The sequence below is a fragment of the Plasmodium malariae genome (assembly GCF_900090045.1).
Source record: "Plasmodium malariae genome assembly, chromosome: 9".
Lineage (NCBI taxonomy): Eukaryota > Apicomplexa > Aconoidasida > Haemosporida > Plasmodiidae > Plasmodium > Plasmodium malariae.
In genome coordinates, this window is record NC_041783.1 from 660,006 (window position 1) to 680,353 (window position 20,348).

A 20,348-nucleotide genomic window follows, 5' to 3' on the forward strand; every position below is an offset into this window, starting at 1 on the left:
TATTGTTAAATAATTATAGTTAATTTCCTGGTTATATGTTTTTATTTTTCTGTCTTATATAAAATGTTCAACAGAATTGTAAGGTAGCTATATTATATTGAGGAAGTTTGTAAAAAATCTTAAAAGTTGAAAACTTTCTAATCTGCTTCTGTTTTTTTTTATTTTCAGTTTATACCATTATTTAATGTCATAAATGAGGGAAACTCTATAGTCATTAATCCATGTATAAAAATATCGTAAGTAAAAAGTATGTATGTAACTGAACTTATGTAAGTATGTAAGTGCGTATGCATGTGCATATATAAGCAGATGCACCAGCTACCATGTGCGCTTGTGCGAGTACACACACAGAATATTTAGCTCATAGTAGAATCTAAATAAATACATATTTACACTGATTAATATACTTTTCCTCTTCTTTTATGAATCCAAATTACCGCACTTCAATTTCTTTCCTTTCCCATTTTTTCAAAATTTTTACAGAATCTGCATATATCATATACTAATTCAAACGTTATAAAAGTAACGTCAAAAAAAAAAAAAGTTCTCTATGTAATATGTATTTTCTTTTAATTTTTTTTTTTTTTTTTTTTTTTTTTGGCTTCAGTTAATTTCCATAATTTTTTGATGATAAACTTTTTTTTTAATTTTATATATAATAAATATTCATGTGTCGATATATTTTCTTTTTTTGATGTTACTTTTGTAAAGTTTTTTTACATTTTTAATTATACATATCAACAAAAAAGAAACAAATAATAAAAAAAATATCGAGTTCTGAATGAGGTACGCATATGTATACGCATATACATATGTATATGCGTATACATAATTTGTATAAACATATTTTTTATGAAAGTACTGTTTGAAGGAATAAACACTTAAAAATTACAATGAACAAATGTACGAATTACCTCATTATTGCTATATTGTTATACTTCGGTTTTATACAATTTTAAAATAATTTAAAATAATGACGTTCTGTAAAAAATATGTAAATAAAATATTACTCAGAAGATAATTATAGCAAAGTTTATATCGCAAAAATACGTACTCTATATATATATGTATATGTATTTTATAATTGGTATTATATATTTTTTTTTTTTTTTGCAATATATTCAAGATGATATAAATAGCTTGCATGTATGTACAATTTTTACCAAGAAAATTTTAAATGCAGTTTTTGTTTGAATGTTAATTGTTGCCAGATATTAACTCACCATTTTTAACAGAACATACATATATATCAAGTAATATATACAAAAATAATTAAAAAAGAGGAAAGAATAATTTTAAAAATGCAAAATATGTATAAATAACGAAACGCAAGGCCGTATATATTTTGGAAGACAGTTATTAGGAAAAAATAAAAAATGAAATATTTATTTTATATGAAATTATTCAAATAAATGAATAGCACTGATAATCAATTTTATAACAAAAAAAGGATAATTTTAAAATTCATTGTACTTTCAGTGTATAAACTGCATATATATATATATGTATACACACATTTTTATGTACGTTTGAAGCTTAAAAATGCAATTACTTTTTAACTTCACGTATATGTATAAAAAATGAGAGGTTAAAATGTTTCCTCATTTTATGAACTAGTAATTGTAAAAAACTTAGGGATGCTAATATAAATAAGTATATTATAAAACATATATATGCGTAAGAAATAGATTAGCATTTAGTTCTAAATATAGTGTTCATGTTTTTATAAATGCATATGTACATACATACATAACACATTCATAATTGTTAATACCCTACCGCGAATATACGCGTGTTCATCCTATACATATAACTTACAAGCTTTTCGTTTCATCGCTTTTCTTATACTACTTTACATATTGTTAATTCTGAGTATTTTATTTTCCTCTTCATACTGTACTTATATCTATGCCATTATTTTTGATATTATTGTAAGGGCACATTGCCTTATTTTGCAACATTTTTAATTATTCCATCTTATTTATTCGTTTTATTTATTCATTTTATATATTCGTTTTATCTATTCATTTTATCTATTCGTTTTATCTATTCGTTTTATCTATTCGTTTTATCTATTCGTTTTATCTATTCGTTTTATCTATTCGTTTTATCTATTCGTTTTATCTATTCGTTTTATATATTCGTTTTATCTATTCATTTTATTTTCTTTTCTTCGAACGAACTTGTTTCAATACACATCTGTTTAAATCATTTTTTTTTATTTTTTTTATGAAAGTGAGGTAATTAACATAGTCGTCATTCAAAAAATTATAATGACCCGGTTGAATGCTAATCCAGCAGAACGAAAAATTCAATAAAACCCAAGAACATTTCATTTATATATACATTTATGCATATTGAAGAAGTAAAAAAAAGAAAATAATAACCCTTTCCATTTTACTTCATGTCAAGATGTATTTGAAAATATAAACATATGAAATGAATGAAAAGAACAAGAGAGGGAAATCAATCCGTTAATTGTGGTACTTCAGGTATATATAAAAAATAGTTATATTATACGAATCTAATTATGTGTAAATTTTTTTTTTTTTTTTTTTTTTTTACACACATTTATACATATGTGTATGTAATTATATATTGTTGTGTAGTGCATTCCTAATTTGTTTTAGTGTTACACGTATATAATGATAGTTTCTTTTTTTTCTTTTTCTCTTCTTTCACCCATATATACATTTTCCTTTTTCATATTAACCTTTTAAATGTTTATACATAGGTGTACAGTAGTCATACATGGTTACACATAGGTATATCCAGTAATACATAGACATGTGTAGTTACAAATACGTATTAATAAGTACGCATAATTGCTTATAAGTACATCTAAGTATTAATGAGTACATTTAAGTGCTTATAAGGACGTACAAGTTTGCATAAGCACGTTAGTCACATATATATATATATATATATATATATATATATATAAAAAAAAAAGTACACAATAGTATAAGAAATCACACATATGTACACGTAATTTTTTTCTTCTAAACAATTTTGATAAAAAGAAAAGAAAAAAAAAAAAAAAAAAAACAGATGACGCATTAAACGATTCGAATAATAGAGAATAAAGTTGTGCAGAAAAAATATTAAGAAATTTATCCAAAAAAAAATTGAAATCTATTTAATATTAGATCAAATATGTCAAAAGATAAGAGAGGTAGGATGATTTTTAATTCATACGAGTCCGATAGTGAAGAAAACCATTCCAAGAGTGTAAAAAAACATCATATATTAAGTCATTCAGAGATGAGTCCGGAAAATGGTTCATATAAAAAAAATAAAAATGAGGAAAAAGAAAAAAGTAAACAAAAATTAAAAAATGATCAAAAGAAAAATTCTAAAGAAAATATAAATTCATTTAGTTCTCCTAATTCTGCTAGTAGCCATTCTGATACAAATAATCTTAACGAAATTTTGTCCAGTGGGTCGAGTAAGTGTTTTTCCCTTTCTTCCGCATTTTCACATAAATGCGTGTGAACATATGCGTGCACTTATACATACATTTGTATGTACATTAATGCGTGTAGTTATTCTTTTTTGTATGTGTGGATGTGAAACATATGTATGTGTATAAACAAAGTGCAGTTTCGTTCAGTATAACATTATTCTGATTGTAATTTCCCTCCTCCTCTCTTGCACTCCCTCTTCTTATTTTTACAGCGTCGAACAGTGATAACGAATTCAAAATTTTGAAAGAAGAAGAAAATGAAGATAAATTTTTAGAAGAGAGAAGGAAAAAAAGAGAAGAAATAAAAGAGAAACTTAAAAGTTTAGCTAACGAAAACGCTAACAGAAGTAATATTAATTCCCAAAATGATGATAATAATAATCATAATAATAATCTGAATAAGGATAAACAGAATGATGATAGTAGCAAAGACAAAACAAAAAAGGAGGAGGAAAGTGAAAGTGTGTTATCAAATTTCAATAAAAATAATTTAGTAGAAGGTATAAATGAAATACCTTCTATGCTGGACGATATGGAGCAAAAGTAAGTTTGTGAAGAAGAGGATAAGTGGTTATTATTATTACGTGTGCTCATGTATAAGAGTGTGTGTGTGTGTGCTGTTGTTGTTGTTGTTGTTTTCCCGTAGGCACAGCGGTCCTTTTAGCGATATGCTTACCTTCTCATTCCCTGCTTATTATCCTTTTTTGCTTCCTACAAATTTTAGTGTGTTACTCCATCTAGTCGAGCTAAAATTGTGTCTCTTCTTTTAAAATTGTTTTCGTTTAAGAGATTTACATCGTTCCATTGTTAATTCTAAACATGCGTATTTATTATGTTGATATACAAATTCACTTTAGCGTTTTTGTTTTAAAATTCTAATTTTTCCTTCGAGCAGCGATGCAGCGTGTATATTTGCTCCTAACAAGGAGGTTATGGAGGACACTTGCTCTTCCTTATCATCTGACCACGAAGTAATAGAGGAAAAGCCAAGCAAAGAAAAAAACGAATTAGTAAAAGAAGCAAATGATTTATACAGTGATTTAAAAAAAAAAATTGATGAAGAGAAAATAAAAATTAGAGCCTTTATAATTAAGCAGAAGGAGTTACACGAAAGAATCAAAATGGTAAGTTTCTTTCTTCAAATTAGTGGAGAGCCGATGTACGCATATATGGATGTATCCTTGGGATGTATGAACTTATGTGCGTATATTTTACTATGTAGTATAAACCGGTGAGCTGTATAGTTCTTGTTAGCGTTTAGGATTTATACGTATGTCGTTCTTTGATCATACATAAGGAAGGAAGCTACAAAGTGGATTATCTGTATATATATGCGTATATATGTATATACACATATAGGCATATACACATATACGCGTATAAACATACACACATATACATATAGATAAGTATATGCATGTACACAATTGCACATAAATAACTTCTTCATTCTCAGAACATTGAAGAAGGTACTTTTGGGCATAAGAGCAAAGAGAGCATATCAGCAAACAAACATCTAATGACTAATAAGTATATCAACATGGAAGACAAAGAAGACATTGAAAATGAAGATGTAGATATGTTTTCAAGTGTCCAGTCAAATAAAAAAAGAAAAGTAGAAAATATTCATATAACGGACTATTATACGTCTAGCAATGCAAATTTGTCTGATAACTGGAATGACTCAGAGGGATACTATAAAGTAAGCCTACATGTGCATATACATATATGTACACACATCAGTATAGGGGAAAAAAAGTGCATAAATGCATGAACCTATAAACGTATAAGCATATTAACATACAAACATGTGAACTTACAAACGTATTAACATACAAACATGTGAACTTACAAACGTATTAACATACAAACTTATTAACATAATGACGTATAATTATGTAAGTATACAGGATATATACGCTATATGTATTTATACACGTCCTTACACATATATGCCCATGCATTGCTTTGTGCCCCATTTTAGGCTATCGTTGGTGAAGTAATCGACAGCAGATACAGTGTTGTATGTGAACTAGTCGGTAAAGGCGTTTTTTCAAATGTTTTAAAATGTTATGACATGGTCAGCAAAATACCAGTGGCCATTAAAGTTATTAGAGATAACGATATGATGAGAAAAGCAGCGGAAAAGGAAATATGCATCCTAAAAAAATTAAACGAGTATGACAAAGATAATAAAAGACACATCGTTCGTTTGTTAAGAAGTATTAAATACAAAAATCATTTATGTTTGGTTTTCGAGTGGATGTGGGGAAATTTAAGGATAGCTCTTAAAAAGTAAAAGGACAAAAAAAAAAAAAAAGAAAAAGAATTGATAAATGCGTGAAAGTACATTTTGAAAGTGTAACCCGAGAAGTCCTTCAAAAGTAGTTTTTCTTGTATTAAAACGTTGGCATGTGTTATGTATGCGTGGGTATATATATATATATATATATATATATATATATATATATATTTTTTTTTTTTTTTTTTTTTTTTTTTAAAGATATGGAAATGGATATGGGCTAAACGCTACAGCCGTTCACTGCTACACGAAACAGCTATTCATAGCATTGAAGCACATGCGCAAGTGCAGAATAATGCACGCCGATTGTAAGTGTAAAATATAGAAGCGGCATATACTAGTTGCGCTTCCTTTATTGGACAAAAATTTAAATTGTATAGTTTTCTTTTGCGTAGATAAATAATCAGATAGGTGTATGTTATGCGATTCGTATGTGGAAGTATGCATATATACATATGTACTTCTGTTCATATATATACATACTTGTGCATATATTCTTTGTTCCTCCTTAACAGTAAAACCGGATAATATACTCATTAACGAAAAATTTAACGCACTAAAGGTATGCGACTTAGGGAGCGCAAGTGATGTATCCGAAAATGAAATTACGTCTTATTTAGTTAGTAGATTTTACAGAGCTCCAGAAATTATTTTGGGTTTTCGGTATGATGCACAGATAGACGTGTGGTCAGCAGCAGCCACTGTTTTTGAGCTAGCCACTGGAAAGATACTATTCCCCGTATGAAAAAAAAAATATATATATATATATAGATAGATAAATAGATAAATGCAAAAGCCAATGCAACTGAACGAACGAGAAATAACTGTGTTTGTTGCATCCCTTTGCTGGCACTATATCTTACTGCTGCATATTTTTACCACTTCCTTTTTTTTAGGGAAAATCAAACAATCATATGATAAAATTAATGATGGAATATAAGGGAAAATTTTCACACAAAATGATTAAAGGAGGTCAATTTTATTCTCAACATTTTAACGAAAATTTGGATTTTATATTTGTTGATAGAGACTATTATACTAAAAAAGAAGTAGTCAGAGTAATTTCGGATTTGAGACCTACCAAAAATATTACGTGCGATTTGCTGGAGCATCAGTATTGGCTGAAAGGTGATATCAAAAATGGAAAAAAGGAAATAGAAAAAAGGAGAAAGAAAAATTAAATATTTTGTGCATGTTTTGAGTGTTGCTAAAACGTACATCGGTGTATATACGTGTATTTACAAAATTAAAGGCAAATAAGGAAAAGCCAAAAAAATATAAGAATCAGTCGTATTGTTATTTATTATCCTCGTTGAATGTACAAATATGTATTATATACATGCTGCAAATACGCAAATATATATATTGCAATTACGAGCAAGTACATACATCGAATGCGTACGGCACTGTAGTGTTGATATATCAGTAACAAATTTGTACAAGATTATCGCAATTTTGTAATCGTTATAAAAAGAAAAACATAAACATAAAAAAATATTCAATTTTTTATTTCACAGGAAATAGTCCAAAGATGCAATTTTTAAAAAAAAAAATAAAGCAGTTGGGAGATTTGTTAGAAAAGTGTTTAATGCTAGATCCGTCTAAACGATATACCCCAGACCAGGCTTTACAACATCCGTATTTAAGGGAATCAATTCATTTTTCGAAAACGCAAAATGAATAAAATTCGAAAAATGATATATCACTTTTTATAGGCAAGGAACGCGCACATTTAGTATATCCATTTATGGATGTACCATATTACTAGTGTACGCGTGTAGGTGTTTGTGTATATAGTTGTTCATGTGTAGGCGCACATATTCATTTTTCTTTATTTTTTTTTACCGAATTTTTGAAGAAATTAGTTTTTATTTTTTTTATTTTTTTTTTTTTCTGCTAATATTTATTATTCATTTCTTATATTTAATATGTCTTAATTTTTTTGTTGAAAGAACATCAATTATAGTAGATGGGTTTTTATGTCCAAACGCTATCTCATAAATTGCGCTGAATAAAGGAAATTCTTTTTTTAATTTGTGCTGCTCCAAAACATTATATACTTCTTTTGCCGTGTATATTCCCTGCAGTGTGCAATATGAGAATAAATATATCACACGTCATACAATATACATACATATCATACCATAGCAGTGTAATGAATGTATAATTATAAATAACATAAAATTTTCATAAAAGAGTCAAGTAAAAATAAATCTAACGGTATAGGCAAAAAAGTGAAACGTTCAAAATTTTGAAAATACGGAATATATTAAAATGCTAAAAATTTAAAACATATTTGCTAATCTTTTTTTTTTTTTTTTCTTTTTTTGCCATTCTGTTGTATGTCCTTTCTTTCTATGTAATTATACCTGAAGTTTTTGCCCGTTTAATAGTTCAACTTCAATACGTTCCCACGAATCTTTCCCATTTCGTATGACAAACTCTCTTGCACATTTTAAGTTTCGTCCACCAAGGCAAGTTGTGATAAGATCAGCTAAACCGCAGCTATCTAGAAATGTATCCTTAAATAAGTTGCGCAGCAAAAATAGAAAACAAATAAATTAAATAGAGGAGCAGATAAACAAGCATGGTTAAATAGTTTTAGTCCTGCTGCAGAGAGTTTGGGCCATAATTAATACAATTAATGTATTTCTACATGCACACTTTTACAAGCCTGCATATATGCATATATATATACGTATATGTACATTATTTTTTCCCCCCCCTTACGTCTAGAACATCTGGAAAAAATAATTTAGCGAATTTTTTCATCTCGTCTAGCCCAATTCTGATAATAGCAGATTTTGTGTTATAACTATTCATGAAAGCATCTAAAAATCCAACGCCTAAAGCTACGACATTTTTTAGCGCTCCGCATGTCTGCAAGGTCAAGTAGAGTTATCATATAGAAACGCACTTGCACGTTGATAAATATATGTAAGCATACGTGTGTATACGTATGTATGCATGGATGTAAGTATGCAAATACATGTATTTATATATTCGTATATTTGTATGTAGTTCTATGGCTACCTCCACCCCCGGTTTGTCTTGTATGCAGTTAATTTTGAAGTACGTTCTGTCAAATAACTCTTGCCATATTTCAACCGTTTCAATATTTTCAAACCCTATTGTACTTTCGCTAAAATTTTCCCTTGACAATTCCTGATATAAATAATTGTTATGTTTTTTTTTCTGACATGTTCATACGCATTTATATGAAAATATATTTCTTAAATGATTAAAGCAAATTTCTTTTTTTGTATGAAGTATGCATAAGTACAGATAGGTGCTTACAACCAAAAAGCAGGAACATATTACGTACATTCTTATTATATATGTGTATATACGTGCATATGTGAATATTTTCTTGATCTACAAAGTTTGCTAAAAATATTTATGCACTTTATTATTTTTTTATTTTATTTTTTTTCTTTTTCATTTCTTATATTTCATTTTAAACATTAGATCACGAACTTCTGCGATGTTTGATCCTGACAACGCGGAGCATTCAATATTTAATTTTTTTTGAATAATGTCTGATAGTAACATAGGTTTCGAGTTATTTATTTGTATTCCTTTCATTAAACTTATTGCTTTTGCTTGTTTTTTAAGGTTTTTGTTTTTCGTTATTTCGTTTAATATGTTCTGTAGATATACATGAATAGAGTGGTGGGAAAAAAAAAAAAAAAAGTGTTAATTTTGTGTATGCTTATGGGGAGTCCTTATTTAATCCTACATTACAGAATAATAAGCATGTTTCATGTAATACGATTCTACACCTTTATTTTTCTTATAATTACTTCTAAATACTGATGAGGAACAACAAAAACAAGCAAATCTGCGTCTTCTATCACATCTTTCATGTCAGAAACAGCAACAATGTTATCTGGTAATTTCATTCCCTTCATGTATTTTACATTTTCTTTTTTTTCATTTATGATACTACTTAACTTTTCATTATCCACAATTTCCTCGTTCACGTATATCCTAACCTACGTTTCGAATAAATGAAAAAAAAAAAAAAAAAAAAATATGGTGCGGTTACAATGATATGGATATGTATTGAGCTATACAAGCCTTTTCATTATTCTCTTTTTAAGTTCTTAATTTTTCAGTTTTTTTATTTCTTTCGTTTTCGTATTTTTTACAAGTGGGTGAAAGATTTTTGAATTCTGGGTATTTTCACTGACAATCTTTGATATGACTGTTCCCCAACTGCCACTACCAATAATAGATACCTTGCAGGAACAGCAACAAATAGGAAGGTAACAGAAAAAGGATAAAAAATAAAGTAAAACAAAACAGTGAAAAATAGTGCAAAATAGCACAAAATAGTGCAAAATAGCACAAAATAGTGCAAAATAGCACAAAATAGTACAAAATAGCATAAAATAGTACAAAATAGCACAAAATAGCACAAAATAGTACAAAATAGCACAAAATAGTACAAAATAGCACAAAATAATACAAAATAAAATATAGCAAAGTAAAAGACAGACAAAGAGGACGCACGAATGGAAAAAAAAATACGTATTATTATCTACTTCAAAACAATGAAAGGAAAAAATATTTGTCTCAAACGCAAATATACATGCATTCCAAAAAAACTTTTATTCATTACATGTGAACCTTGTAATTTTGTGAAGAACATTATGCATATTTGTAATGAAAGGTGTTCACCATATATTTTTTTTTACTTTATTTTTTTTTTTTTTTTTCTTTTTCATACCTTTAAAGGTATATTACTTTTAACATTTCCGATTAACGTGGTTTTATGGCCATTCAGTGTTTGGTTGCCTGAAAAGCATGTAACTAAGTGAGAAAAAAGGGTGACATAAAGAGCGTAATTTTTCAGCATTTTCCTTTGTTATCTTAATTGTTCTATTTGTTTATTTGTTTATTTGTTTATTCGTTCACTTATTTATGTATGTATTTATTATTTTTGTTTATTTATTTATTATTATTATTTACTTAAGTAGTAATAAAAATAACAGTACAAAAATTGGTTTGTAAATTTTAAGTGAGATATGTCCCAACATATGCATCATCTATATGTGCAATTGTAAAAACTACATTCCTGTTAAGTGATAAAAGAAAAAGCAAAAAAAAAAAAAAAAAAAAAGTAAAATAATAGTGTTAATTTTTAAATGTTCTATTTATTATTATTATTATTATTATTATTATTAATTATTTATTTATTTTTTTTTATTATTTTTTTTATTATTTTTTTTTTATTATTTTTTTTTTTTTTTGTTGTTATTTTACATTTGTATGAAAACGAACGGTAGTTCATTTATTTCAAGGGGTCATAAAGTGTTACATGGACGTGATTTTTAAAAAATAGCATGTAATGTATAAACATATGACGCGTATTACATGTATAACGTATATAAAACTTACTCAAGCAGACATTTCAGAATGATTAAAAGAAATCCTATTACTACAAAATAACACTGAATGCGTGTTAATAAAAAATGACTATATATTTTTCATAATATTATAAAAATAAAATGACAACATTTTGATTTGTTACACCTTTTTAAAGAGACAGTACAGCAATTTAAAATTATTCATATAGCACGTACAAGAACATTTGTATAATTTCCCCCCTGCATACTCTTCCGCTTTAATAAATGGTATGTTATATTATAATACACTTCTGAAGATCTTTTGCATTTTGTATTTTTTTCACAGGGAAGAATGTGTGTCAGAAATATTTGAACATTTGTTCTTTGCGTTGTAATGCTTTTATTTTACTTTATTTTATTTTTATTTTATCTTATTATATTTTTATTTTATCTTATTATATTTTTATTTTATCATATTTTTTTTTTTATTTTATCTTTTTTTTTTTTTATTTTATCTTATTTTTTTTTTATTTTATCTTATTTTTTTTTTATTTTATCTAATTTTTTTTTTATTTCCCCTCCTTTTTTTATTATAGTTTGCTTTACTTTGCCCTATTTTATTTCGCTGTATAACCCAGAATATTTCCTTTAACAACGTTTGACACATTTTTTCTTGTTTGTGTACATGAAATTATATTTGTATTTCTTGGTTATTTTTTTCACGTATCCAATTTTGCATTTTACAACTCTCGTTTCCATTTTGAATTTTACTTTTTGTACTTCATATTACACATTTTCCATTTTGAATTTTCCGTTTTCCGTTTTACATTTTCCATCTTTTATCCCTTTATTTTTTTTAGAAAATTTTATTTGTAGCCTCTTAACTTATTTCACATTAAATTACATATTCGTATTTACATAAAAAGTGTAATGCTTTTTTTTTTTTTTTTTTTTCCCTCTTTTTTTCTAAAAAAAAAAAAAAAAAAAAAAAGGAAACCTAAATTTTATTTTTTTGAGCTTTTTGTATTAATATACTTTTTCTTGTTATGTCTTTAATTTTTTCCATACTAAACTAGATTGTATTTAACGAAACTTTTTTTGTTCATGTTTTATTCTTCTACCTTCTACTTTAGTATATAAGAAGGTAGCGTCTTACTTATATATGATACAGTTGGAAAGATAAAGAAATTAAATATAAAAAAGGAGCAACTTCATCCTTTATTTTTTAGAATATGTTTTTCTCTACTATAACCTCTGTGCGTGTAATACCTTAACAAAGGACAAACCACTTATATGTTTACAGTCCCGCGAGCATGTATATTTATATATATATGCATATGAACACATATATACATACATGTACATACGTGTACAACCGCTCGGAATAGCCAGAAGAATTAAAAAAAAAAAAAAAAAATGATGAATCAAGGGAGTAATGAATTTTTAGAAAAAGCACTAAGCAGGGAGAAACACGAGAACAAACAAATCGAACAAGTGAACGACAAATTGCAGAAAAAAATAGTTCAAGAGAATAACCATGGAAAAATAAATAGCTCAAAAAATAAAAAAAATAAAAATAAAAAAATAAAATATGTTAACCCTTCTGATAGTTTTATGTCAAAAAAGGTTAGTGAAGAAATAACAGAAAATAAAATACCATATGGTGCACGTGCAAATGAGCCAAAGATAGCCGAGTTGGAGTTAGGTCAGTTTAGGTCCATTCCTGAAATATTTCTAGATGATTCGGATTCTAATTTGGGAAAAGGTTCTGACGCGGGGAAATGTAACGGGAGTACGTCTGACAAGGAGAAGAGTAAGGGGGATAAATTTGACGAGGGCAAGTTTGGCAAAGGAAAGTTTGAGGGGGATAAATCCAACAAACGCCAAACCTTGGGGAAAGTTGATAGTAACACAAGCGAATATCCCACCTCCGAGAGTAGTGCAAGTCCCAAAGGTACTTGCAGATTATTAAAGGACACGAAGAAAGACTTGCAAAGGACTAAATCATGTGCATCTACATTATCTATAATATCATCGGATTCAGACAATTCGAGTATTTACCTAGATAATGATTACTTAATAAGTATATGTATAGAGAAAATAAAAATAGAAATAAATAAGCTTGAAAATAATTACACACAATATGAACAAGCATTCTGTGTGTCATATTTTGCATATGAAGATCCACTAGAATTGTTCAGTTTATTTCAAGGCATAAATTGGCTACCTGAATTGAGAAATAGATGTACTTCTGCAAATTTAGTTGAATATTCGCCTAAGGAAAATATTAAAAAAAGTATATGTACTGTTCATGTAAACTTTCATCAGTGTGTGAATTTAAAAAGTAGAAAAAATGAATTTTTGAACATAACAGATAATAATAATAGTTCTGATGATGATCATAAGGATGATGACGACATCATTTATGTTTTCATTTCTGTAGTTGGAATACATCTAAAAGAATTTGGAGAATCGCACTATTACAAGATATATGATAGACAAAATTTTGCTCCATATTTCAATAACATAGATTTGTTATTACCCTTCAGCAAAAAGAATGCAAATGATATGGGCATGGAAAAAATAACAAAGGATGAATGCTCGCGCTGGGTTAGAAGTACTGATAGTAGCAGAGGCATAAGCAATGACAGAAATGCAAGCAGAAAAGCTCCTTGTATGCACAAAGAAATTAACTCAAAAAAAGGTACACATATGTTTAATGGAGAACTGGTGGAAGCATACAAAAAAGAACTGCAAGAAGAAGCTAAATCGATGGAATCAAAGAAAATAATTATAGAGGGAGAATACGTGAAGTTTCTTAAAATACTAGGCTCTTGCATTATTCCTATAAATGTTTCCAATAAAAATATACTAAAAACAAAACAAAACAAAAAAAAAAAAAAATGCGATAGCTATAATTTATATTCGCACGCTACCATCAGATTACTACTAGACAGATATTTAGACCATTTCAAAAGAAATAGAAAAGTAAATTTATTTCATTTAGTTAATAAATATGAAAAGGAGTTAATACCTATAGGAAATATAAAACTCATACTTGATATTAAAAGTGAAACTCATACCCATGACACAATTGACACAGAATATATAGCAAGGCGCATACATAATACGAATAGCAATATACATGACTGTATAGATAAAATTTTGAAATATGTAAAAATTAAAAAAAAAAAAAAGAAAACAATATTACATGAAAATGGTGCTAATGATAAAAACGGCTTGTACAGGGAGGAAGATAAAATATGTTCTATCATAAATACAGAATTGATGAGAATAGAAAATAATTATCTCAAGAAGTCATATTCTTATATAGAGAAAAATTTGCAAAAAATATATAACCCGAAAGAACAAGAAGAATTTAACAAAAGGGTAATAAGAAATATTTTTCAAATGTTAGAAATGACAAAAAGGGGGGCATCAAACAGATCATCATACAATTTGTTGTTCAATTCATCGTGCAGTTTCTCACCGTACGAAATTGTATGTTCGCATGTAATTATTCGTGTTCATTATGTAAGCAACATAGCTCTACAATTAAGTTCTCTTAACCGTTTTATTGATAAAGAAAAGTTCTACATTATTATATATTGGGCAGAAGAGGGGGATACAATGCACAACATTGAAAATATAAAATTAAGGAGAACTAGAATTATAGATCTACAGATGGAAAAGGGGATAGAATTAGACTACTATTTTGTCGGGGGTAAAGACAACAATAAATATGAACTGCTTAATGATAAAACGTATGAAAAAAAAAAAAAAAAAAAAAAAAAAAAAAAAATTTCGTTTCTTTAAAACTAAATTTCAACAGCTGTGTTATCCTGCCGTATAATTATAATGCCCCATCTTGTGCAATAAATATGATTCTATTTCAGAAGGATATACCTCTTCTAGAGTTAACGGAAAATATTATAATAAATGATGATATACCTTTTAATAATGGATGTAAAATAAAGAAGGAACTAAAAATTCATCATAGTTGTGATAAAAAGGAAGAAGAGAATTTTATTAAAGACAGTTTTAACCCATATGTAGAAATCTCTTTTTATACACATCCGAAACACAGTACTTTTTTTTCATCAGATATGTATAAATTATTTTATGAAGGTAAGATGAAATGTACCCTAGATGATACTACACATGCCTCTTACTCAGCTCCAGTTCTGAATAGGGGAAATATTATTTTCTTATTTTTTGACGATTTTATTAATAATTTGTCACATGCCGGTATTAATAAGGAAAAGAAAGAAAATATACAGTATTCTTGCATAACTAATTTCTTCATACCTATAACACAGAAAGATAATAGTGATGTATGTACAAATGTTAGAACAGTGCAGAACATTTCAAATGGTGTGGAAAAAAACAAACGTGTCTTACATAACAACCATTTTATATCCAAATGTAAAAAAAAAGATAATAATACATTGTTATTGAAAAAGGATACAATATCCTATGCACTAGCAGAAGGCCTAGGACTAATGGGTGGGGAAATAAATAAATGGCTTTCCTTTTATGTATATACAAAGAATTATAAAAATGAAAATATATATTGTGGAACTTCTGTTACAATAAGAATACAAGTTGAACCCGTTGGTTGTCTCAAATCTCAGTATGGTATCGACTCTAGTAAGAACGGCAAAGTGGTAGGTGGGATTAGAACCATCGATAACGATAATGTTAGCGATAAAAATAATATCACAAGAGGTAATAATGATCCATTGCGTCCCTTTTCTTTCTGCTTCAAACCGCTTAATGATATATACGAAACAACGGACTACCAAGTAAAGGATTTTAAAAATGGCACGTATCAAATTTTATACAAAATAAATAAGGTCGGGAAAAAACTGCTCCATATTTATTGTGATGGAATTAATATAATCGGTTCCCCATATGAAATATATACCATCCAAGCAAATGCTGATTCGAAATTTTCCAAGATTTTAGGGTCAGGTGCTACAAGATGTTTAGCTACTCCAGTTTTTAACTTTAATAATGTATTGTATAATGACATAACAGATGCAAAAATGGAGGCAGACAACGGTAGACGGGGAGGATCTACATATACATCTACTGAGAAAAATAGCATGAAACTTAGAAGTTTATGTAAAGGGAAGGAAGAGTTTGAAGAGGATAAAGAAAATTACATCGAAGGGAAAATAAAACAAGCAGAAAACAATACACAGGTTCCTATTAGTAGGAGTCTCTCAAAAGGGGTAAAATCTGTTGCCATTACTGAGGAGGAGAAGTCACAAGGGAGAAGTAACAGTAGCATAATTACCAAAACAAGGCAGGATAATACCAGTGAACATAGAAGTAACAGGAACCTACACGAAATCACCATGAAACAGAATGATTTTCCCCATAAAGTTCATGCAGAGAAGGAAAATACGAACAGTTTGAAGAACAATACGCTGAATATCCATTCAGATAATCTACAACGTGACGATCTTTCTCAGAAGGAAACGAAATATTCTGATGCGAATTTCAGAATTCTGAATTGTTCAGAATATTCTAACCAAGGTAATGAAGACATCATTAATATAGACAAAATGAATAGGGAAAGATACAAAAACTTTATGAAAAATATATACATTGTTAATACTTTTACTATAGTTTTATATGACCATAATGGAGAAAGAATTAGTATTGGAAATGATAATGTTAAAGTAGTGGGTAGGAAAGGAGCATATATTAAAAATGTCGTTGACAATAACGACGGAAGCTATGAAATAGAGTATATTTGCTATTTTAAAAAAGAAGAGAATACAACAAGAAAAAAAAATAATATAAATGGAATAAAAAAAGAAGACATAATAAATTTTTACAATGAATTTCTATTTCAAGAAAATAAATATTATGATAATGTTATAATTAACGAATTTGAAAAAAGATTTAATGATGTGCCTATCTATTGTGAAATAAATGTATACGTAAATGAAATACAAATTTTTGGATGTCCTCTAAAGCCAATAATTACAAATGTTCATAATATTTTAGAATTTTATAATTTATATGATCAGCATACCTATTCAGGGCTCTTACTAAAAAATTTTGAACTATTATTGTACTCAAATAATTATCAAAACTGCATGCACAGATTATTGAATTTTTATAAAAATTTTTTAGATCATGAATCTGAGTACTCGTATAAAAAATTACTCTCATTAAAAGTAATGAACGAACAGGTAGAGAATGTTAATTTCTTTTTTACAATACCTCTGAATATTTCAGAATTGAAGAAGGGGGCACTAATCCGTAGCACATTGCCCATAGATAAGCTAACCTGGGACAGCTCTAGAAAGCACTGTAAAATTATTCCCAATGGAAAAATGCCCTTTAAAGAAGAGGAATGGGAGAAGGAAGTGATAACTCCTTTTTATGCTAATTTGAATAATTGCCGTGTAACTATGCCTTACCCTAGTAGTTACACAAACGTACCCACCTATCCTACTGAAGAAGAACAGAATAGCGTGTATTATAAAAGGGGCGTAAAGAATAAGTTTAGAGGTGAAAAGCGATACATTGGAAAAAACTGGATTTCGCATAATGACGAAATAGGGGAGGAATACTCCTCAAAGAATTGCACTAGTGAACAGGATGAGTATTTTTTGAATGAATGGTTGTACATGCACAAATATAAGGAACATATGTCTGATGTAAATAAGAAGCACGATTTAAGTATGCACTTAGCGTATTCGTTAAGTAACATAATATTACATCATTTAATTTATTTAAAAAAGTATAAATATTTCATTAATTCGAAGCAGTATGAAAATGACTTGTTACAAAATAATATATTGACTCAATTTAAAAATTTGTTGAAAGAAGAATATAATAAAATGTTTGCATATCAAACTAACAATATCATAAATTATTGCAACAAAATAGGGAATGCAAAATTTAGCAGTCTGGAGGAATTAATAAAAGTATATAAAAGTATAGCTTTTGAGTTGAGGAGACTGAAGAAAAACGACTTAGCTGATGATTTTGATAAATGCTGTGAAAATATGTGTGAGGAATTATATTTACAAAATATTGAAGCAAGTCTGAAAAGAAAAGAACTAAAATTGGATCAATATGAAAAAATGATAAATGAAAAAGTGGAAAAACTGGATCAAATAAAAAACGATGTAAAAAAATATGAAGACAAATATAATGTAGACATAGAAAAAGTATCAAAGTTATGCAGTGTAAAAATGAGTAAAGGAATACAAACTTGTGATTACTTATCGTATAAACATAGCTTCTTGAGTTCTTTAATCGAGTCGAGGAATGTGAGAAGTGTGCAGAGTGGGCAAAATGGGCAGAGTGAGAAGAATGAGTGGAGTGGATCCCATATGAGCAATACCAATAAGGATATTTTCATTTTGGTCAGAAAGTATTGGAAAAATGCATCAACATACGACATTTTTACAACTATTAAGAATACTCTCAAAAATTGCCCTAGGTTGAAAATATCTCTAGATGAAACTTTCAACTACTATAGTTGTAGTATTAAAAAGGATAACAAAATGAAAGATTTTCAGATAAAAAAAATGCAAGAAATAAAAGTGGTAGAGAATTTAGATAATTTAAAAAAAATAGAATTAAATGAAGAAGAATTGCTTACCTATAATGAGCTGAACAATTTTTATTTAACATATAATGCTTATGTTGCACTTATAATAGATTTGAAGTGTAATAAATATTTTATTAAAGATTTAGACAACGTGTTATATTTATTTGAAAAATTTTCCGTTGAACATAACTCCTTTAGACAGTTATATAATCCATACGGTTTATTAAGAGTAATTCCGAAATATTTATTTATAGCATTTGTACGAGAATTAGCTTATTTAAATATGCTATATGTCTTAGCAGAATATGTTGTAGATAAAAAAGAGGATGAAAAAATATATCTTAGCCTAAATCATCCTTCTCGATTGTCCTCATTTCACTATTTTATTAAATATCATTTCATCGATTTTTATGATAAATTAAGTATGCAATCAAATTTTCAAAATTATAAACAGCATTTAATTGAACTTAATAAAGAAGACATAGAAGGTGAAAGTACGAAAGATACTTCCACTCATATACACATAAACCTATATGACCTAGAAACATATTTCAATAATGAACTACCACTAATCGTTAAACATAAAAATTTCTCAAAGACCTTTCCTTTACTTTTTGATTATTATTCGAAATTATCCACCTGTCAAGGTGAGGTAAATAAAATGGATATGCAAAAGGACAAAGAAGAGGAAAATAAATTGACTGAAAATAACATGGATAAAAAATATGTATCCATTACTATTTTTATACGCTTTCTAAGAGAGTTTGGATTAATTCCACACTTTTTTAGCAACCATATAGCTATCCAAATTTTACAATCTTTCATGAAAAATAAAAAGAAATTAAATTATGAACACTTTTCTTATGCTATCATTTTGGCTATTTCAGAATGTGTAAAAAAAAATATTCTCACTCAGTATAATATGTTAAAGGTTAATAACCAACTTAACTCGAAAATACAGACAGACAAAATTTTAAATTACAGTTATATCGCCTACGAAGCGAAGGAGTTGATTTATCTCTTTGGTCTTGCGGACATGCACATCGTCAAATCGAAAATAAGTTACTGAGTAGGTATTATCGCTTCCCAGCGGCATTGTATATGTATGCACACTTACACGCTTGTTGCCGCATACCCATACACATATACAAATATGTGCATGTAACCACATACATATATGCATACTTAAGTACCCCTCTTTTTGTGAAAATTGCTTTGGTAACTTGGTTCTTTTTCCTTAACACTTGTGATACCGTTGAAACCTCAACATTTAGAAAACATTTTGGCCTTTTTTCTGAGCATTTTTTCATTATTTCAAATAAATTTGAAAATTTTTAGTTACGTGCATGATTGCTTATTTTCTATTTTTTTGTCATGTGTGCGTATGTTTCCATTTCTCAGTCACACGAACGTACGCTTCAGTTTCGTAGTCATGTATGTTTTTATTTTTTTTATTTTATTTTTTTCTTTTTTTTTTTGATATACATTTTGTTTTTGTTTGTTTCTCTGTAAGTTTGGCTTTTTTATTTTATTTTATTTTATTTTTTTAATTCATCATTTGGAGCTACATAAAATATAATGCTTGTTAATTTAATTCTGTTGTACGATATTAACACATTTTTAAACATTTAATACGAGCAAAATAAA

General features: G+C 27.9%; 3 protein-coding genes across 3 annotated transcripts; 2 read left to right on the forward strand and 1 right to left on the reverse strand.

Moving 5' to 3' along the window:
• Nucleotides 1-3,156: 3,156 nt before the first annotated feature.
• On the forward strand, nucleotides 3,157-7,452 carry PmUG01_09024000 (serine/threonine-protein kinase PRP4K, putative; the record flags this gene model as incomplete). Its single annotated transcript, XM_029004924.1, has 9 exons — nucleotides 3,157-3,448; nucleotides 3,679-4,009; nucleotides 4,362-4,590; nucleotides 4,923-5,168; nucleotides 5,451-5,761; nucleotides 5,970-6,076; nucleotides 6,284-6,507; nucleotides 6,665-6,896; nucleotides 7,286-7,452. 9 exons carry the CDS (start codon nucleotides 3,157-3,159, stop codon nucleotides 7,450-7,452), a joined length of 2,139 nt encoding a protein of 712 aa, XP_028861564.1.
• A 226-nt stretch (nucleotides 7,453-7,678) lies between these two features.
• Nucleotides 7,679-10,629, reverse strand: PmUG01_09024100 (glycerol-3-phosphate dehydrogenase, putative; the record flags this gene model as incomplete). The annotated part of the gene is made up of 8 exons (XM_029004925.1): nucleotides 7,679-7,849; nucleotides 8,138-8,290; nucleotides 8,499-8,648; nucleotides 8,802-8,933; nucleotides 9,246-9,416; nucleotides 9,572-9,763; nucleotides 9,920-10,009; nucleotides 10,501-10,629. The coding sequence occupies 8 exons, from the start codon at nucleotides 10,627-10,629 to the stop codon at nucleotides 7,679-7,681; spliced, it is 1,188 nt and encodes a 395-aa protein (XP_028861565.1).
• Nucleotides 10,630-12,535: 1,906 nt separating this feature from the next.
• On the forward strand, nucleotides 12,536-19,770 carry PmUG01_09024200 (conserved Plasmodium protein, unknown function; the record flags this gene model as incomplete). The annotated part of the gene is given in 2 exon segments (XM_029004926.1): nucleotides 12,536-14,893; nucleotides 14,908-19,770. The coding sequence occupies 2 exon segments, from the start codon at nucleotides 12,536-12,538 to the stop codon at nucleotides 19,768-19,770; spliced, it is 7,221 nt and encodes a 2,406-aa protein (XP_028861566.1).
• Between the last annotated feature and the right edge of the window lie 578 nt (nucleotides 19,771-20,348).